Here is a 22,375-nt window from a genome sequence, read left to right on the forward strand (position 1 = left end):
AGTGCCTTCCGAGCTGATAAGGTAAAAAATCTGTCTGCCCCTGAGCAAGGCAGTTAACCCACTGTTTCCAACGCGTCGACGATCCCTTTCCTCCTAGCTCATCACTAAGCTCAGGACCCTGGGACTAAACACCTCCCTCTGCAACTGGATCCTGGACTTCCTGACGGGCCGTCCCCAGGTGGTGAGGATGGACAACAACACGTGCCATGCTGGATGTGATTTTTACATGTAGAACCACATGAAAATGACAGCAGTCAGACATCAACAGTGCTCTGAACAATCAGTAGACAAATGGAGATCCACATTCCACTGCAACCCTTTAGTTTAGCTGACTTTATTCATTTATATTTTTTATTTGACCCCCCCCCCCCCCTTTTCTCCCCAATTTCGATCTTGTCTCATCACTGCAACTCCCTAACTGGCTCGGGAGGCGAAGGTCGAGTTGTGCATCCTCCGAAACGTGACCCTCCAAACCGCACTTCTTAACACCCACTTAACCCGGAGGCCAGCTGCACCAATGCGTCGGAGGAAACCCTGACCGATGTCAGCCTGCAAGTGCCTGGCCCGCCACAAGGAGTCGCTAAAGCGCGATGAGTCAAGTAAACCCTCCCTTAACCCGGACGGCGCTGGGCCAATTGTGCGCCGACCAATGGGACTCCCGATCATGGCCTGTTGTGATACATCCCGGGATCAAACCCGGGTCTGTAAATGCAGTACCTTAGACCGCTGCACCACTGGGGAGGCCTAGGTTAGGCTATCCATCTCACTCTCCACAAGTATGTGAGCTAAAGCACCGTGTTTGTCCTCACCAAATACTTTCCCTATCGGACTCGCGCTATATATACATTGCTCAAAAAAATAAAGGGAACACTAAAATAACACCCTAGATCTGAATGAATGAAATATTCTTATTAAATACTTTTTTTCTTTACATAGTTGAATGTGCTGACAACAAAATCACACAAATTATCAATGGAAATCAAATTTATCAACCCATGGAGGTCTGGATTTGAAGTCACACTCAAAATTAAAGTGGACACTACAGGCTGATCCAACTTTGATGTAATGTCCTTAAAACAAGTCAAAATGAGGCTCAGTAGTGTGTGTGGCCTCCACGTGCCTGTATGACCTCCCTACAACGCCTGGGCATGCTCCAGATGACGTGACGGATGGTCTCCTGAGGGATCTCCTCCCAGACCTGGACTAAAGCATCCGCCAACTCCTGGACAGTCTGTGGTGCAACGTGGTGGTGTTGGTGGATGGAGCGAGACATGATGTCCCAGATATGCTCAATTGGATTCAGGTTTGGGAATGGGCGGGCCAGTCCATAGCATCAATGCCTTCCTCTTGTGGAACTGCTGACACACTCCAGCAACATGAGGTCTAGCATTGTCTTGCATTAGGAGGAACCCAGGGCCAACCGCACCAGCATATGGTCTCAGAAGGGGTCTGAGGATCTCATCTCGGTACCTAATGGCAGTCAGGCTACCTCTGGCGAGCACATGGAGGACTGTGCGGCCCCCCAAAGAAATGCCACTCCACACCATGACTGACCCACCGACAAACCGGTCATGCTGGAGGATGTTGCAAGCAGCAGAACGTTCTCCATGGCGTCTCCAGACTGTCACGCCTGTCACGTGTGCTCAGTGTGAACCTGCTTTAATCTGTGGAGAGCACAGGGCACCAGTGGCGAATTTGCTAATCTTGGTGTTCTCTGGCAAATGAAAAACGTCCTGCAGGGTGTTGGGCTGTAAGCACAACCCCCACCTGTGGACGTCGGGCCCTCATACCACCCTCATGGAGTCTGTTTCTGACCGTTTGAGCAGACACATGCACATTTGTGGCCTGCTGGAGGTCATTTTGCAGGGCTCTGGCAGTGCTCCTCCTGCTCCTCCTTGCACAAAGGCGGAGGTAGCGGTCCTGCTGCTGGGTTGTTGCCCTCCTACGGCCACCTCCACGTCTCCTGATGTACTGGCTTGTCTCCTGGTAGCGCCTCCAGGCTCTGGACACTACGCTGACAGACACGGCAACCCTTCCTGCCACAGCTCGCATTGATGTTCCATCCTGGATGAGCTGCACTACCTGAGCCACTTGTGTGGGTTGTAGACTTAGTCTCATGCTACCACTAGAGTGAAAGCACTGCCAGCATTCAAAAGTGACCAAAACATCAGCCAGGAAGCATAGGAACTAGAAGTGGTCTGTGGTCCCCACCTGCAGAACCACTCCTTTATTGGGGGTGTCTTGCTAATTGCCTATAATTTCCACCTGTTGTCTATTCCATTTGCACAACAGCATGTGCAATTTATTGTCAGTGTTGCTTCCTAAGTGGGTAGTTTGATTTCACAGAAGTGTGATTGACTTGGAGTTACATTGTGTTGTTTAAGTGTTCCCTTTATTTTTTGGAGCTGTGTGTGTGTGTGTGTGTGTGTGTGTGTATATATATAGATATATATCTCAGTACCAGTCGTACTCATTCCAGGGTTTTTCTTTATTTTTTACTTATATTCTACATTGTGTAATAATAATGACATCAAAATGATGAAATAACACATGGAATCATGTAGTAACCAAAAAAGTGTTAAATCGAAATATATTTAGATTCTTCATAGTTGCCACCCTTTGCCTTGATGACCGCTTGGCACACTTGGCATTCTCTCTGGTTCTCATCCTTGTTCTGTCATTTTGTTCTCATCCTCAACTCTATTTGTATTTTCCCCATATGCTTGCCATGTGGGTACTGTTTGCCTGACAGTGCATGCTGTGGTAATGGGTACATTCTGTAGACGCACACGCATAGAGCTTTAGAAAGGGCTATTCTCCCTGAAGTAGGGAACTCCACCTAACCTCCACTCCTGTCACTAGTCAAGTCCACAGTCCCATAGAGGTGTCTCTCTGTGAGTTGCTCTGTGTGAGTTGGTCTGTCTCTGTAAATGAACTTCCTCACCAGGCCTGAGGCGTTTCCCCCTTGCTCAGTTCTCTGTTTAGAATACTGTTGGGCTTGTGAAATGTCGCCAGAGCAAAAACAACCGCTCCTTTGTATGAGGAGAAAGCGAGGCTGAATCTAACATCTTTGTTTCAACTCAACTCTGTTTGCTTTCACCTCTAGCACACATTCGACCCCATCCATTTCTCAGTGTCAGAAAATATTCAACCTCGATGAGGAATACTGTAGCATCTCTGACCTCTCATCAGTGGACCTGCCGGTCTACTGGACTCCGACAGACTAGAGACACACAAACCAGTTTGACCAACAGAGTAAGACACACACTACTCTCTCTTACTACTTGTTTGAATGACAGACCAGGTTGTAATGTAACCCCCACTCTAACAAGTATCAGCTGAAATCTAACCAACCCTTTGTCATAATGTGTGCTTCAGTATTGTGACACACAGTATCTATTACAGAGGTGTTAGTGGTTTGAGTCAATCGCTTTGGTACAGTGTGTCTCTGTGCCTTTATCCACTTCTATCAACTCAAAATGGCATGTTTAGATTTCAATGCAACATTTGAATTGTAGTGTGGGGGTCATTTAAATTGTTTTAAGGGAGGCTCTCGTGCTTTTACTGCATTCTCAAATATTTTTATTTTTTTCTGACAGCTGGGCTGATGTCTCTCTCTGTCAGTGTATCGTCGTCTTTGTGAGGGAGGTTTGAGGAGAATGCTGGCCTCAGCACTTTGAGCGGAGCGTGTATTGATTTCTCCACATTAGCCTTTCTCCTCATGCCTCGCTCCGCCATAGAGTACAGCACAATCACTGCCCTTTACAGCTAGGCCCTGCTGCCACGGCAACCACTGCAGATCGGGAGATGGAGCAGAAGCCAGTCTCCTCTTCTGTTGTCACCGAGGAAATCTCTCCATAACCTGGGTGGTGTTTAAAGGCACCAAAGCTAAGAAAACCACTGCTTCGACTGTACCCACTAAGGCCATCACATTTTTCTGTACATATCTAAAGAGTCATTAAGTCACCACAAACCTAATGTCGCTGTATGTTCTTTTGTCTTTTTAAATCAGTGCATTAGTAGGATAAAGTTTCCAAGGGAAATTAGCCTAATATGCCTCTGCACCTGTCTTTTGTCTGTCTGTTACCACATTTATAATGGAGGGGCTGGCCCGATGGAGAGGGTGGTAGTTTTAACTTGCAGGTGAACCGATAGGCTAGCATCCGGGCCAGCTTTGGTAGAAATTTGCTTAGCACTGAGAAGTCAACAAGCTAATATCTCTCATTAGCTCTCACTCACTCACACGTGGCTCATTAACCAGCTAGCGGACCCCTCGCTTGCCTTGCCGCATCCCGCTTTGATGCCTTTTGATAAGAGCAAGAATAATGATGATACTCATAACAGCGATGATAATTACGCAGCGGGAATGTGATAATCAGCTAAGAGCACTTCCTTTGTGATCTTGGGATGGGATCCCTTCAGCTGGTGTTTTGGTCTGTTTTATCTAGCATAAATAACACACACACTGCATTCAGAAAGTATTCTGACCCCTTCACTTTTTCCACAATTTAGGTTAAAGCCTTATTCTAAAATGGATAAAATCCCCCCCCCCCCGCCATCAATCTACACACACTACCCCATAATGATAAAGCAAAAACAGGTTTTTGTAAATTTAGAAATAAATAGAAATCTGAATCACATTTACATAAGTCTTCAAACATTTTACTCGTTACTTTGAAGCACATTTGGCAGCAACTACAGACTCAGGTCTTGGCACACCTGTATTTGGAGTTTCTTCCATTCTCTGTAGATCTTCTCAAGCTCTGTCAGGTTGGATGGGGACAGTCTCTGCACAGCTATTTTCAGGTCTCTCCAGAGATGTTCAATCGGGTTCAAATCTGGGCTCTGGCTGGGCCACTCAAGAACATTCAGAGACTTGTCCCAGAGCCACTCCTGCGTTGTCTTGGCTGTGTGCTTTCGGTTGTTGTCCTGTTGAAAGGTTAACCTTTGCCTCAGTTTGAGGTCCTGAGCACTCTGAGCAGGTTTTCATCAAGAATCTCTCTGTGCTTTGCTTCGTTCATCTTTCGATCCTGACTGGTCTCCCAATTCCTGCCGCTGACAAACATCCCCACAACATGATGCTGCCGCCACCACCATGCTTCACCGTAGGTGTGGTGACAGGTTTCCTCCAGATGTGACACTTGGAATTCAGGCCAAAGAGAATCTTGGTTTCATCAGACCAGAGAATCTGATTTTTATGTTGGCTAACTCCAAGTGGGCTGTCCTGTGCCTTTTTTACTGAGTGGTGGCTTCCTTCTGGCCACTCTACCATAAAGGCCTGATTGGTGGAGTGCTGCAGAGATGGGAGAATCTTCCAGAAGGACAACAATCTCCACAGAGGGGCTCGGTCGGAGTGACCATCTGGTTCTTGGCCACCTCCCTGACCAAGGCCCTTCTCCCTGATTGCTCAGTTTGGCTGGCTGACCAGCTCTAGGAAGAGCCTTGGGGTTCCAAACTTCGTCCATTTAAGAATGATGGAGGCTACTGTGTTCTTGGTGACCTTCAATGCTGCAGAAATGTTTTGGTACCCTTCCTCAGATCTGTGCCTCGACACAATCCTGTCGCTGAGCTCTACGGACAATTCCTTCCACCTCATGGCTTGGTTTTTGCACTGACATGCACTGTCAACTGTGGAACCATATATAGACAGGTGTGTGCCTTTCCAAATCATGTCCAATCAGTTGAGTTTACCACAGGTGGGCTCATCAAGTTGAAAAACATCTCAAGGATGATTAATAGAAACAGGATGCATCTGAACTCAATTTTGTGTCTCATAGGAAAGGGTCTGAATACTTAATGTAAATAAGGTATTTCTAAAAACCTGTTTTCACTTTGTCATTTTGAGTTATTGTGTGAAGATTGATCAGTAAAAAATGTGTTTAGTCAATTTTATAACTAGGTTGTAATGTGAAAGTCAAGAGGTCTAATACTTTCTGAATGCACTATACACAAATAAACAGACCAAAAATATAACTGCGGTTTGCTGATGTTCATGTTGTGAACAATGCCCCATGGTGGCGGTTTGGTTATGGTATGGGCAGGCATAAGCTAAGGACAACGAACACAATTACATTTTATTGATGGAAATTTGAATGCACAGAGATACTGTGATGAGATGCGGAGGCCCATTGTCGTGCCATTCATCCACCGCCACAACCTCATGTGAATTCCATAGATTAGGGCCAAATGGATTTATTTCAATTGAACTAACTCAGTGAAATCTTTGAAATGGTTGCCTGTTGCATTTTATATTTTTGTTCAGTATGTACATACCCACTAGAACACCATGCACATTAAAAAACACAGACTGTTGATATTTAAATGTGGCTGGTGGGGTTTTACCTGAAGGATGTTGGGGGCGTGGGCCCTGGACCGGTGGTGGTGCAGCAGAGAGGGGGAGGAGGGTCTTTGTGCTACTAATTGAGGTTAATCACCACCCGGCCTGTTTGTTGTCCCAGACCTCCACATCATACAACAGAGTGGTTCTAATTGTTGAGTAGCAGCAGCAGATATGCTTCATCAGCCAGCTAGAAGAACTGCATTAGAAGTGAAACATCATGCGGTCAGATTTAAGTTCAGTGTATTTTTGTTGATTGTTAGTTGTCAAATAACTGATTTAAAGATAGAGCTATATACTTTTCAGATTTGAGTCCTTTAAGTTTACACTGAATATTTGACCATCCCCAAAAGAATAAATACATATGATGGATTCTTTTCTTCCCGGAGTGGTGGCAATGAATATATATAATATAGAGGAAACACTTCTATCTCTCTCTCGCGCTCTCTGGAGCTCGCTCGCTCTCTCTCTGGAGCTCGCTCGCTCTCTCTCTGGAGCTCGCTCGCTCTCTCTCTGGAGCTCGCTCGCTCTCTCTCTGGAGCTCGCTCGCTCTCTCTCTGGAGCTCGCTCGCTCTCTCTCTGGAGCTCGCTCGCTCTCTCTCTGGAGCTCGCTCGCTCTCTCTCTGGAGCTCGCTCTCTCTCTCTCTTGAGCTCGCTCGCTCTCTCTCTTGAGCTCGCTCGCTCTCTTTCTGGAGCTCGCTCGCTCTCTCACTGGAGCTCGCTCGCTCTCTCACTGGAGCTCGCTCGCTCTCTCACTGGAGCTCGCTCGCTCTCTCTCTGGAGCTAGCTCGCTCTCTCGCTCTCTGGAGCTCGCTCTCTCTCTGGAGCTAGCTCGCTCTCTCGCTCTCTGGAGCTCGCTCGCTCTCTGGAGCTCGCTCTGGAGCTCGCTCTCTCTCTGGAGCTCTCTCTCTCTGGAGCTCGCTCTGGAGCTCGCGCTCGCTCTGGAGCTCGCTCTGGAGCTCGCGCTCGCTCTGGAGCTCGCTCTGGAGCTCGCTCTCGCTCTGGAGCTCGCTCTCGCTCTGGAGCTCGCTCTCGCTCTGGAGCTCGCTCTCTCTGGAGCTCGCTCTCTCTGGAGCTCGCTCTCTCTGGAGCTCGCTCTCTCTCTGGAGCTCGCTCTCTCTCTGGAGCTCGCTCTCTCTCTGGAGCTCGCTCTCTCTCTGGAGCTCGCTCTCTCTCTGGAGCTCGCTCTCTCTCTGGAGCTCTCTCTGGAGCTCGCTCTCTCTCTGGAGCTCGCTCTCTCTCTGGAGCTCGCTCTCTCTCTGGAGCTCGCTCTGGAGCTCGCTCTCTCTCTGGAGCTCGCTCTGGAGCTCGCTCTCTCTCTGGAGCTCGCTCTGGAGCTCGCTCTCTCTCTGGAGCTCGCTCTGGAGCTCGCTCTCTCTCTGGAGCTCGCTCTGGAGCTCTCTGGAGCTCGCGCTCTCTCTCTGGAGCTCGCTCTCGCGCTCTCTCTCTCTCTCTCTCTCTGGAGCTCGCTCGCTCTCTCTCTGGAGCTCGCTCGCTCTCTCTCTGGAGCTCGCTCGCTCTCTGTCTCGCTCTGGCTGGCTTGCTGGCGCGCGCTCTGGCTGGATGGCTCGCTGGCTGGCTGTCTCGTTCTCTGGCTGGCTCGCTTGCTCTCTGGCTGGCTGGCTGGCTAGCTCTCTCAACCCTTTACTTTCTACTACACTCTCTTTGCAAGGACACTTGCTGTTAGGCTATGTACAAATGTTTTCCTCTTCCTTTGAAAAAAAGTCTCTACAGGAGGTTGCCTGTTGCTGAACCCCCCCCTGTAAACCCTGAAAGTGAATACCCAACTCCAGACCTAGACTGATCCTCTCTCTCTGAGATGTGAGATGAATGTCTCGGGCTGAGGGGTATACTGGTGCACATCACATCCCTGCCCTCTTTTCTGCTCCCTCCATCTCATCACCAGGTCCCCAAAGCTTGCTCTCTCTCTCCCACTCTATGCCCTTCCTCTCACTCCCCCCTTTCTCCTGATTTTTCTGTCCAGAGCAGAGCTTGACCCAATTCCTCTTCAACGACGGTGAAAGGATGGGCCCAGCCATCCTCTATCCCTCTGTGTCCCTCAACCCCCACCCCAAGCATCAGGCTCAGCCCAGACATAACCCAGACCACCCGAGCCCAGCACCAGTCTAGTCACAACCCACCCCAGCCTCAGCATCACTCCAGCACCACCCCAGCCTATACCGGGAAGTTTGGTGGTTCCCCACAGACACTACCTGGTCACTGTAGGGTTTCCTCAAGCTGAATGCTGATTGGTTGTTGGCTACAGTTGACAGACACAGCCCAGCGTAGATGGATTACTTATTTTCCCACTTTCTCTCATTGGGAGGATTTGTGCCCTTAATTGAAGTGACCGCAGCAGGGTTGTCATGGTGACATGGGACAAAGACTAAAGTTTGTTGTGAGCAGGGAGGAGGAGAGGGGGGGATGTCTCTTGCTGGCTGCCTTCTGTGGTCTTGCTTGATTGTACTATATTTTCCGCTAGTCTTATGAAGTAGCTACTGAATGTGTACAAACATTCCAGAGGAGGAAGTAAATTCCATGTGCTGTGAGACTATTTCCTGTGTGTTCTCCTTTAGGCTACTGTGTGAGTCAATGTATTGTGTTGCGATACAAAATAATGTTTTGCTGTTTTGTGGTTCATTCATTGTAAACACACACAAAAAAAATGTATTTCACCTTTTATTTAACCAGGTAGGCTGGGTCGCAACTGCGACCTGGCCAAGATAAAGCAAAGCAGTTCGACACATACAAGGACACAGTTACACATGGAGTAAAACAAACATATAATCACAGTCAATAATACAGTAGAAAAATAAGTCTATACAATGTGAGCAAATGAGGTGAGATAAGGGAATAAAATAGGTCATTGTGGCGAGGTAATTATGATATAGCAATTAAACACTGGAGTGATAGAAGTGCAGAAGATGAAAGGTGGATGGGCTATTTACAGATGGGTTATGTACAGGTGTACAGGTGCTCTGACAGCTGGCGTTTGAAGTTAGTGAGGGAAATATAAGACTCCAGTGATTTTTGCAGTTTGTTCCAGTCATTGGCAGCAGAGAACTTGGAGGAAAGGCAGCCAAAGGAGGAACTGGCTTTGGGGGGGACCAGTGAAATATACCTGCTGGAGCGCATGCTGCGGGTGGGTGCTGCTAGGGTGACCAGTGAACTGAGATAAGGCGGGGCTTTACCTAGCAAAGACTTGTAGATGACCTGGAGCCAGTGGGTTTGGTGACGAGTATGAAGCGAGGACCAGCCAACGAGAGCGTACAGGTCGCAGTGGTGGGTAGTATATGGGGCTTTGGTGACAAAATGGATGACACTGTGATAGACTGCATCCAATTTGCTGAGTAGAGTGTTGGAGGGTATTTTGTAAATGACATCGCCAAAGTTGAGGATCGGTAGGATGGTCAGTTTTACGAGGGTATGTTTGGCATCACTACTCTGGATGGTTCTGACTTAAAATATGTGGACAACTACAAATACCTAGGTGTCTGGTTAGACTGTAAACTCCCCTTCCAGACCCACATTAAGCATCTCCAATCCAAAATGAAATCTAGAATCGGCTTCATATTTCGCAACATGAAGCCGATTCAAGAGGGAGGTCTAGAACTTGGGGAATTATTTGTACCAAATACAATGCTCTTAAGTTTGAGATTTTCAGGACCTGTTTTATAACTGGACTCCCATTCCAACTGACTGCAAATCTTTTAAGGGTTTCAGTGACTTCATTAGCTGTGGTTGATGATGCGTATATGGTTGAATCATCAGCATACATGGTTTGTTTAATGCCAGTGGAAGTTCATTGGTAAAAATAGAAACGAGTAGAGAGCCTAGAACTGTCCTGCGGTACGGTACACCCCACCGTACCGCACCCCACATTAGAACTCGGGCATTTCTTTTCTTCTCTATTAGATATATAGCTCTGAATCCACAACATGGCAGAGGTAGAAAAGCCATAACACCCACATTTATTTCAACAACAGGTTATGGTCAATAATATTAAAGGCTGCACGGAAATCTAACGGTACAGCTCCCACAATATTCTTATTATCAATTTATTTTAGTCAGTCATTTGTGTCAGTGCGGTACATGTTGAGTGCCCTTCTCTATAAGCATGCCGAAGGTCTGTTGTTAATTTGTTTACAGAGAAATAGCATATTTGGTCAAACAGTATTTTTTACCACCGTTTGCTAGGAGCTGGCAGCAAGCTGATAGGTCTGCTGTTAGGACAAGTAAAGGTCGCTTTGCCACACTTGGGAAGCGGAATGACTTTGGCCTCCCTCCAGGCCTGAGGATGAAGACTCCACGAAGCACAGATTTAAACATATGACAGATAGCAGTGACTACAGAGTCAGCTACCATCCTAATTAGCTTTTCATCGAAGTTGTCAGTGCCCGGAGGTTTGTCATTATTGATCGATAACTATTTTCCACCTCTCACACAAACTTTACAAAATTCAGTTGCAATGCTTTTCTTTCATTATTAGTTTTTTGTTGTGCATGAATACGATGGCTCACTGTTCATTGTTGGAATTTTCTGTTTAAGTTTGCCCACTTTGCTAATGAAGTAATCATTAAAATAATGAACATCAAATGGTTTGTGATGAATAAGCCATCTGATTCGATGAAAGATGGAGTTGAATGTCTTTCTGCCCATACTTTTATTCAATGTGCTCTAAAGTCCCCCCCCCCCACTATTGACCGTAGCTTCATAATGGTTTATTTTTGTTGTTGAGTTTAGTCACATAATTTCTCAATTTTCAGCAAGTCAACCAGTCAAATGTGCAGCCAGACTTATTAGCCACTCCTTTTGCCCCATGTCTTTCAACCATAGTTGTTCAATTCCTCGTTAATCCACAGATCCTTAACAGTCAGATTGCATGTTTAATCAATAATTTGAAGAAGCAATTTCATAAATGCATCAAGTGCAGCGTCTGGATGCTCCTCATTAATTACCCCAGACCAACAAATATCATCCACATAAGACTCAAAGCAACATCTTTTGTATGATTTCTTATACACTATTTTAGGCCCAGCGTTTGCTGGCTTTCCTGGATATAGCCACTTATAATGTAATCACTGCATTCAATGGGTAAGGATACAGCTTGAGAACAAAGTTCTTCAGTATTAGTAAAAATGTGATCAATGCATGTGGTGATCTTGTTCCTGTCGTGTTTGTAAACACCCTGGTACATTGATTAAATCATTTGAACCAGATTACAGGCACTGTTTACAGTAAGAAGCTTCCTCTTGAGCGGACAACTTGATGAAAACCAGTCAATATTCAGGTCCCCAAGAAAGTAGACCTCTGTTTACATCACATACAATTTCAAATCATTTCACACATCATCTAGATACTGACTGTTAGCACTTGGTGGCCTATAGCTACACCCCAAAAGAAAAGGCTTTAGATGTGCGAAGTGAACCTGCAACCACAACACTTCAATAACACTTGACATAAGATCTTCTCTAAGCATTACAGGGATATGGCTCTGAATTTATACAGCAACACCTCCCCATAAGCATTTCTGTCTCTTCTATAGAAGAGAGAGCCTTGTTTTGCTACTGCTGTATCATCAAATGAATTATCTGAGTCTCAGAAATGGCTAATATATGAAGGTTATCTGATGTTAGCAAGTTGCATTAACCTGATTTCTAAAACTACGTATTAATATGGGCTGTTTCAGCCCTTTCCTGGGAACTCATCAGAAAGACATAATACTGAAAAGAGCAAACAATCAATAGGTGAGTGTGAAGCTGCTAACCAATAGGCTTGGCTCGCTCATCCCTTATAGGCTTCTGGGAGGTTGGACGATGAGCCCGTCACAGCGGATGTAAGTAATGCCCCCACGCGCTCTCTGCCAACTTTCATGGCTGTGTAGAAGTTCTTTCCTCTTCTCTCACACAACTTCAGGATAGTCCTCATTGAGGAAGATATACATTCCTCTCAAGTTCTTGGCTCTTTCCAGACCAGCTACCTTGTCCTTGAACCTCTGGAACTTGACAACTATGGGCCTTGGCCTGTCACCTGGGTTTTCCAGTCCTGTGGGTGCGCTCCACCTCAATCTTCCTGTGGTCCATCTTCAATTTCTCAGAAATAATTTCCCTCACTTTGTCCTCAGACTCTGTCCAGGTCTCGTGGAGATTCTGAAATTCCGTCCATGTTCCGCCTTGATTGTCCATCAAGTTGATTTATCTGTCATTGTGATCATGGATTCCCACACTTAATTGATGTCATCTTTCACTGACTTACTTACAGATTGCTGTCATCTTGCGATTCTCCTGTTTCATCTCATGGAGCTGATCCTGGGAGTTCAGCTAACTGTTATTCAGGTCCTGGACCACTCTGGTCAGGTTGTCCATTCTTTTATTAGTTGAATCCACCAGTATTTGGACAAAACACTTGATGCTATTTTCTTGTTGTAACAACTGCTTGTAGAACTATTTTAGTTTGTTTTAAAACATTCTTCACCTGTTATAGAAACACCACTGTCCTCAACGGTACTCTCGCCGGCTTTGGTCTTTGTCATGGTAGCTCCTCGCAGTTCCAGACATGGCAGGTAACCGGGAAGATTGAAAATGACAAACAGCAGGGATCGAGACAACCACAAACCCGGGACAATCCGTGGTCCCAGCCGAAATGGCTAATCGCGTCGAGCCCTTAAGAAAACCCTGCCAGCTTACATGCAGCTAGTTGCATCACCAAATTGCTCCTCAGACCCGTCTTTGGTCAGTACTTATGTAAATTTGATATTTAAACGTTTTTTTTTTTTGTCATTATGGGGTATTGTGTGTAGATTGAGGGGAAAATAACTAATACATCCATTTTAGAATAAGGCTGTAACGTAAGAAAATGTGTAAAAAGTGAAGTACCTTGTCAGCTCGGGGGTTTGAACTTGCAACCTTCCGGTTACTAGTCCAACGCTCTAACCACTAGGCTACCCTGCAGTGTGCTTATACTAATAAGACAAATTAATGTGTTTTTCTTGTCTTTATTGAATACATAAACATTCACAGGGTAAGTTGAGAAAGTATGTGAACCCACAAGGCTACTGACTTCTCCAAAAGCTAATTGGAGTCAGGAGTCAGCTAACTTGGAGTCCAACCAATGAAATGAGTTTGGAGATGTTGGTTAGAGCTGCCTTGCACAAGAAGCATTGCCTGATGTGAACCATGTCTCGAACAAACAAGATCTCAGAAGACCTCAAATTAAGAATTGTTGACTTGCATAGGGCTGAAAAGGGTAACAAAATGATCCCTAAAAGCCTTGATGTTCATCAGTCCACGGTAAGACAAATTGTCTATAAATGGAGAAAGTTCAGCACTGTTGCTACTCTCCCAAGGAGTGGCTGTCCTGCAAAGATGACTGCAAGAGCACAGTGCAGAATGCTCAATGAGGTTAAGAAGAATCCTAGAGTGTCAGCTAAAGACTTACAGAAATCTCTGGAACATGCTAACATCTCTGTTGACGAGTCTACGACACGTGAAACACTAAACAAGAATGGTGTTCATAGTTTAATCTGTCCACAGAATTTTTTGCCTAAGGTTGAGTTGTTTGGAAGGAACACAACATCGTGTGGTGAAAAAAAGGCACAGCACACCAACATCTCAACCTCATCCCAACTGTAAAGTATGGTGGAGGGAGCATCATGGTTTGGGGCTGCTTTGCTGCCTCAGGGCCTGGACAGCTTGCTATCATCGACGGAAAAATGAGTTCCCAAATTAATCAAGACATTTTGCAGGAGAATGTAAGGCTATCTGTCCGCCATTTGAAGCTCAACAGAAGTTGGGTGATGCAACAGGACAACAACCCAAAACACAGAAGTAAATCAACAACAGAATGGCTTTCAGAATATGCCTTCTGGAGTGGCCCAGTCAGGAGTCCGAACCTCAACCTGTTTTGAGATGCCGTGGCATGACCTCAGGAGAGCAATTCACAAGAATATTGCTGAACTGAAACAGTTTTGTAAAGGGGAATGGCCCAAAATTACTCCTGACCGTTGTGCAGGTCTGATACACAACTACAGAAAACATTGGGTTATTATTGTTGCCAAAAGGAGGGCAAACCAGTTATTAAATTCAAGGGTTCACATACTTTTTCCACCCTGGACTGTGAATGTTTACACAATGTGTTAAATAAAGACATGAAAACATATTGTTTGTGTGTTATTAGTTTTAAGCAGACTGTGTTTGTCTTGTTGTGACCAAAAATTTTATGACCAATTTATGCAGAAATCCCAGTATTTCCAAAGGGTTCACATATTTCTTCTTGCCACTGTATATGCAGGAAGTTCACTGTTTTCCCCCAATGAAATCTTTCCCCGTCCCCCAAAAATAAATATTTTAATATGGAGGGGGGCATACACCCCCTCCATATATACCCCTCGAGAGGCATAGTAAGTAGTGTCAAACTGTGTAGAAATGCATTTTAAAAGGTTAAAAAAAATAAGGACCCCCGTCTACCGTTCTCCCACCCAGTATCACCCTTAATATATCAACACCAAACTGGATGCCATCTCTCAGCCCAAGCAAAACTTGGCAGCTGCCTAGATGACATCAGGTCATGGATGAAAGAGAACTTACTCCAGCTGAACAACTGCAAGATTACGTCAACGCCCTGTTCGTGGGCCTTCCAGTCAAAATCACTGAAGGGGCTGCAACTTCTCCAGAATTGTGCTGCCAGAGTCCTAACCAGCAAGTCAGCCCACACCACCCCCACCCCTGCAGAACTCCACTGGCTACCGGTTAACTAAAGGATTTACTTTAAATTCCTCCTAGTGTTTAAAGGCTTGAATGGATTGAGTCCCACCTACATCGGGGACCTAATTCCTATCACTGCTCTAGCCAATCCCTACTGCATCAAGTCCCCAAGACACGTCTCCCTGGGGGACTGAGCCTTCTGCTCCCTTGCCCCTCACCTATGGAATGCTCTCCCTGACCATCTGAAAGCCACTCCATCATTTTCAACTTTTAAAACACGACTTAAAACCCATTTCTACAGAATGTCAGTCTTTTCTATTCCTTATCTTGGAAGTCCCTTTAGATAGTATTATTGCTGTCTCCTACCTTGATTCTAAATGATGTTTATATTGTATTTCTAATCTCCAGTCAAGCAGTATCAGTTGGGTTGTGCCAAGATAAGTGGTAGTCCTGACTCCTAGATGATTGCAGTGCAGGCAGCTCTGTATTTGAGAGCTGTCTACTTAAGGCAGTGTAAGAGGGAAGGATCCTTTCTCTGTCAGCTCTCTCTCATCGTGACAGGGATGGTTTAATGCTCATTGGCATCTAACAAGCAGGTGCGTCTGGTCAGACGAGGTGGGCGGAGAGGAGAGCAGGCTGGAGAGATTGGAGTTGTCTCACTCTTCAGAGGTCCTCATCAAAGGCTCTTGGCTGGAGAGTGAGAGAGGAGGGGAGGGTAGTCTACACGTCAGCCTGCATGTGAAGGAGAGGGGGCAGAGGGAAGAAGGAGGGGAGGGTAGCCCTGCCTGCCCTCGGGGCAACCTTAGTAAAACACATTTAGTGCTTGGTAGAGCACATAATTTCAAATTGTTACATCCATGTATTTCATGTTTCCAGTCGTGTTGGGAAAGCTGCTCTCTGCTGTGATTGTGCCGCTGTGTGAAGGATAGTTCAATGCTACCAACCGTTTTTATCTAGCTACTAGTATCCAACTGTTCTAGCCTATGCAACCCCTTTCTCTGTGTAGCCCCTCTGTCAGTTATTTTGGAACCAACTCTAAACCTTTCTTCTCTTCTTTCTCCAGACCTCCCTGGTTTAATGGGTCCAATCATCGGGATGTCGCCGGATAAGAAAGCGGAAACGCCAGGGATGCAGGGGGAAAGGGTGGGACTTAGGGGTTTGTGCGGGGGGGCGGGGACTCTCCCAGAGGCAGAGTGTGGTGCAGCCAGCCCATTGGCCACCAGTCTGGACTGGGGTTCCATTGGTTCCGGGGGCTCTGAGGATGAGGAGCTCACCAACCTCAACTGGCTCCATGAGAACCTGCTCCAGAACTTTACGCTAGGGGGCGGCGAGGCCGGGGCCCAACACAGTGCCAGCCCCCTCTTTGACATTGAGGGCAACACCGGAGCCCCTCAGAACCCCTCCTCTTCCTCCTTGTCACAGAGGGACTCGTTGAAGTCCAAGCCTCCCTTCTCATTCTCTCTGTTGATCTACATGGCCATAGAGCAGAGCCCCAGTAAGAGCCTGCCAGTGAAGGACATCTATGGTTGGATCGTACAGCACTTCCCATACTTCTCTTCGGCCCCCACCGGCTGGAAGAACAGCGTCAGACACAACCTGTCACTCAACAAGTGTTTCCGTAAGGTGGAGAGGAGCCTGGGAAAGGTAAGGGAACTTTGAGATGCACGTACACACACACACTTTGTTTACCCTGCAAAGAGTTGGCAGTGCCTAGGCTGTGGGTTCGATTCCTGCAAAGGATAACCAGTTCTCATCTGACTAGGGGTGGCCGTTAGTAATCCAGTACTCGAACGGATGTCAATGCTTGATCTTTAACCAGAGATTAAAATTCAAATACTGTAATACCATTTGGTGAAATGTGCTTTGTGACAGCCAGAATGGGCAAATAAAACATCAAAATGTTTTTTTGTTGTCTTGAAAATGACCATTAATTTGTTAGTGTTGTATTTGTATAGTGCATTCGGCAATTATTCAGACTTTTTACACATTTTGTTACATTACAGCCATAGATTAAATCGTTTCTTTTGCCCTCAATCTACACACAATGCCACATATTGTCGAATATTTTTTTTTCCCCCCTGACTATTCTACTGGGGATCCTGAGTGGTGCAGTGGTCTAAGGCACTGCATCTCAGTACAAGAGGCGTCACTACAGGCCCTGGTTAGATTCCAGGCTGTATCACAATCGGCCGTGATTGGGATTCCCATAGGGCAGCGCACAATTGTCCCAGCGTCGTCCTGGTTTGGCCGGGGTAGGCCGTCATTGTAAATAAGAATTTGTTCTTAACTGACTTGCCTAGTTAAATAAAGGTTAAATATAAATGCTGTTTGGAGAGCTCCTTGGTCTTCATGGTGCCGCTTCCTTGGTGTTGCAGACTCTTAAATTTATTTTTTTTATTCACATTTATTTAACCAAGTAGGTTAGTTGAGAACAAGTTCTCATTTACAACTGCGACCTGGCCAAGATAAAGCATAGCAGTGTGAACAGGCAACACAGAGTTACACATGGAGTAAACAATTAACAAGTCAATAACACAGTAGAAAAAAAGAGTCTATATACATTGTGTGCAAAAGGCATGAGGAGGTCGGCGAATAATTAGAATTTTGCAGATTAACACTGGAGTGATAAATGATAAAATGGTCATGTGCAGGTAGAGATATTGGTGTGCAAAAGAGCAGAGAAGTAAATAAATAAAAACAGTATGGGGATGAGGTAGGTAAAAATGGGTGGGCTATTTACCGATAGACTATGTACTGCTGCAGCGATCGGTGAGCTGCTCAGATAGCAGCAGATGTTTGAAGTTGGTGAGGGAGATAAGTCTCCAACTCTGGGGTCTTTCAAACCAAATGTGTATATATACTGAGATCATGTGACAATTAGATTGCACACAGGTGGACAATATTTAACTAATTATGTGACTTCAGAAGGTAATTGGTTGCACCAGATCTTATTTAGGGGATTCATAGCAAAGGGGGTGAAAACATATGCACCCACCACTTTTCCATTTTAATTTCTTTATTTTTTTTTATTTCACTTCACCAATTTGGACTATTTTGTGTATGTCCATTACATAAAAATCCATTTCAATTACAGGTTGTAATGCAACAAAATGTGAAAAATGCCAAGGGGGGTGAATACTTTTGCAAAGTACTGTATATACCTTATTAAATTTGTGTACTAAAATAAATCATGTGAGGTATTCGAACTGTCAAAAAAACGTAAAATGCCAATCTCTAATGCTGAGATTGAGACGATGGACGTCATTCAGTGGGTTTAAAGTTGTCCCTTGTGGTTCAGTTGAGCATGGCTGAGCATGGCGCTGGCAACACCAGGGTTGTGGGTGCGATTCCCACGTGGGGCCAGTACTGTAAGTCACTCTGGATAAGAGGATCTGCTAAATGACAAAAAAATACAAATAAATATTAAAATATTGTTCAAATTAGCTGATAGTATCCAACCTCTGAGATTCTTGGCTGTGTGAAAGTGTCATGAAGAATCATTGGAGCGCTATACTGATATTCTGTAGTGGCAGAGGCAGTAGTGTAACATTGATAATGTGCTCACTGTATTTGCAGCTCTGTGTTTCACAGAGAGCTGCAATCAACAGCACCAACAGTACTGTGGCGCGGTGCACCAACAGTGCAGGCAGGCTCTCTGGGCTCAATATGAAGGTGCTCAGTGTGAGCACACCTGTCTGCTGAACTGAGCGATCAGCACTGGTTTGAGATGATACACTACCTGGTGGTTTGCGTTGCCATGGTGACATTTCCTCCTTCCTGCCTGTGTGCCGGCTGGTAATCTGAGTCAAGGTTACATCCCTCCTCCCTCCCTACTCCTCTCACTTCCTTCTCCTCTCTTCCTCCTCCATCTGGGCTGAAAAAGAACACCAGATATAGATGAGAGAACCGTTTACACACTTTCTCTCACACACACACACACAAACAGATGTGCATATGTGAACATATTGTTTTACATCATGGAGATGTGTGTTGTCTCAGTGGTAGTTAATGCACCTGCATATAGGATATATAACAATGTCTTGGCTACAGTAGGGAGGTTCTACAAATGCAAGTCGTATGAAAAGGACTTTCCCAGTGCGCATAAAAAGCTAAACTCAGTCCAACCCTGTAATAAGCCATTTATGGACGGCATGGAATGTTTATCGACAGTTTTCCTCCCATCATGCAGTTCACCCAGCAGGGCCTGGATTGGTAATCACATGCTCAAGTGACTGCATTATGAGTCATTATGGCAGCTAGAGAAACTAAAGCCCTGGTGAGACTACAGTGAGAGTAAGCCATGCAGGCAAAACAGCTGTCTGCTGCTGCCTATCAAGAGGTCCTGTATGGCTTAGTTTATAGAGCATGGCACTAGCAACGTCAGGATTGTGGGTTTTTATTCCCGGGCCACCCATACATAAAATGTATGCATGCATGACTAAGTCGCTTTGAATAAAAGCATCTGCAAAATGGTATTTATTATTAGTGTTAAGCTTAGTCATGAAAGCTTTGCCAGAGTTTTGTGGTACTACAATGAGATACTATATGAATGTATCCACTAAGAAATGCTCAGTTGAAACTTTTAGCTACAGTGTTCTCCAAATGAACACCACCCAGGTCAGTCTTATTGTATTTTGTAATGTAGTGTGTGATGTTTATTTCAGCTGAATGGTAAGGGTTCTCTGTGGTGTGTGGACCCAGAGTACAGGCCCAACCTGATCCAGGCACTCAAGAAGCAGCACTTCCCTGCAGCACATGCCTTCTGCACACCGCCTGCCTCCCCACTGCCTGCCTCCTCACCGCCTGCCACCTCACCCCATAGACATCTCTTCGTGCAGGGCTGCTCTCTCAAAGGTGAGTCCTACCCCCCAACTTAACTTGCAAGAACACTTTTAGCACTCATCTGTTGTTCTTGTGAGGCACCAGTGTGACAGTGGACAAGGAGTAGCTGCAGCGAAAACCAGCAAACCTTTACTCAACAACTCTTTAAAAAAAAACAGGTAGCGAAAACCAGCGAACCTTTACACAACAACTCTTCAAAAAAAACAGCGAAAACCAGCGAACCTTTACACAACATCTCTTCAAAAAAAACAGTTAGGCCTGTTGAGAACAAGTTCTCATTTCCAACTGCGCCCTGGCCAAGATAAAGCGAAGCAGTGCGACAAAAATAAACAGTTACACATAATCTCTGCTGATGATCACACCTCAGATTCTCTAGAAATATGATTCATATTAAATTAGATCCAGTTTCAGCTGTCTCGCTGCATGTCATTTCAAATTCACATGGTTGTTGCCTCTGCACATTTTCGTCATGCAACTTTGGCCGACAAGACATTCAACATAACCATCCTCTCATCTTTAATAATTAGAATCCATAGCGACCAGCGAAGGCCTTTAGGTTACTATAGCGGCCGTGAAGTCTTTTTTTTTCTAACAATATTATCTGTGTGAATATCGCAAAATGTATTGCTAACAACCTGTTGTATTTGTGTGGCTTGACAAGGTGAGTGAAATAAGTCAACAACAGATATGTTTGTTGCGGTCAATGTTTGGTGCTGTGAAAGTCCTGTCATATCATTGTAACTTGGTTGGTACAGGTGAGCACATCAGTGGTGAAGCTCGAATGATTGCTCTCTGTCTCATGGATAGTTGCAGGGTTTCGCTGTATATATTCTGCTAACTAGTTGGTTGTTTTGATGTGATTCATATGGAAACAGCCCAAGCTGCTTTCTCTAACTGGTTAGTCTGTCAGACAAGAAAAGTTGTTTAGTGTTACATTTTGGCAGCGCTCACAAAGCATCAACCTCAGCTGTCATTTTCACGAGCTAGCCATACAGACAACCAGCTGAAATGAAGGCTAGAGTAATTTTGGTTTATCTATTGTGTTTAGGTTATGGTTTGTTAGGTTGACATTGCCTAATTTTTCTATTATTTGACAGCTTAGCGGTCGTGTTAGAGTAGTGGATGCCAGCGCAGTGGAGCTCCTTTGAGTTGGATATACGTTTACATAGCCAGCTAACAAGTTGCTTGTTTTGTCCTGTTTTCCTGATGCAATTAATTTGGAAACTAATCAGCTAACATTAGAGAAAGAGATGAACAATCTGAGAGACGAGGCAAGAAGGGCATTCTGCCATCAAAAGGAACATAAAATTCAACATAGGATCTGGCTAAAAATACTTGAATCAGTTATAGAACCCATTGACCTTTATGGTTGAGGTCTGGGGTCCGCTCACCAACCAAGAATTCACAAAACGGGACAAACACTAAATTGAGACTCTGCATGCAGAATTCTGCAAAAGTATCCTCTGTGTACAACGTAAAACACCAAATAATGCATGCAGAGCAGAATTAGGCCGATACCTGCTAATTATCAAAATCCAGAAAAGAGACTTCTACAACCACCTAGAGAGAGTAGTTGTAGAATTTTGATAATTAGCAGGTATCGGCCTAATTCTGCTCCGCATGCATTATTTGGTGTTTTACGTTGCTTTATCTTGAACTCAGTAATCTACAGCAGCATTCTAGAATTCTATTGGGGTCTGAAGGGTTATTTGTCATTTGTTTTATTTCAAACCAGAGGCCTCAATGTAGATTATTCTGATCTGAATCCTCTCCTTTCTCCCCCCTACCCTCTTGTTTGGTAACCTTGACTACAGAGGCCCTGCTGATAATTATCCAATCCTCTTGGTGACTAGAAATCATTTAGAGAACCTGAAGTGTGGTACGGCGAGAGCTAGGAAATCTCCAACTGGCCACACACACACACTGGCTATTTCACTGACCACCATGCATGTTCTCTCCTCTTGCAGAGTCTGACATAGATGCTGCCACTGCCATGATGCTCTTAAACGCCGCCCCTGGCCATCACCATGCCAATCCATGTAAGAGACTCCACCCCACACCACTTCTCTCTCTACACCTTCTAACTGCTCTCTCTTTCTCAATTTAAGGGCTTTATTGGCATGGTTAACATTGTCAAAGCAAGTGAAGTAGATCATGTTTGTTTTTTTCACTTTTGTTTATTAACAGTAAACATTACTCACAGAAGTTCCAAAAGAATGAAGACATTTCAAATTTCATTATGTCCATTGTCCTATTTGCACATCGTTACAACACCGTGTTGTAATGATGTGCAAATAGGACAAAAGGGAAAATAAGCATAAATATGGGTTGAATTTACAATGGTGTTTGTTCTTCACTGGTTGCCCTTTTTATTGTGGTAACAGGTCACAAATCTTACTGCTGTGAAGGCACATTCTATCTCTGTCACCCACCTGTTTTCACACTCATCTTTCTTTATTGCTTTTGCATCCCTCACCCAGCATCTATCCACCCT

The 22,375-nt window shown here is 45.1% G+C and overlaps 1 protein-coding gene across 2 annotated transcripts in view; it reads left to right on the forward strand.

Annotated features, from left to right (window-relative positions):
* LOC135511870 (forkhead box protein N2-like) overlaps positions 1-22,375 on the forward strand; it is a 41,506-nt gene that overhangs the window by 12,065 nt on the left and 7,066 nt on the right. For both annotated transcript variants that reach the window (XM_064933370.1, XM_064933371.1), the window contains exons 2-4: positions 16,103-16,683; positions 19,704-19,893; positions 21,849-21,920. In XM_064933370.1, coding sequence (XP_064789442.1) covers positions 16,117-16,683; positions 19,704-19,893; positions 21,849-21,920 — 829 coding nt within the window. In that variant the 5' untranslated portion in view covers positions 16,103-16,116. The remainder of the gene's footprint in view (positions 1-16,102; positions 16,684-19,703; positions 19,894-21,848; positions 21,921-22,375) is intronic.

The sequence above is a fragment of the Oncorhynchus masou genome, chromosome 24 (genome assembly GCF_036934945.1).
Source record: "Oncorhynchus masou masou isolate Uvic2021 chromosome 24, UVic_Omas_1.1, whole genome shotgun sequence".
Taxonomy (NCBI): Eukaryota; Metazoa; Chordata; class Actinopteri; order Salmoniformes; family Salmonidae; genus Oncorhynchus; species Oncorhynchus masou.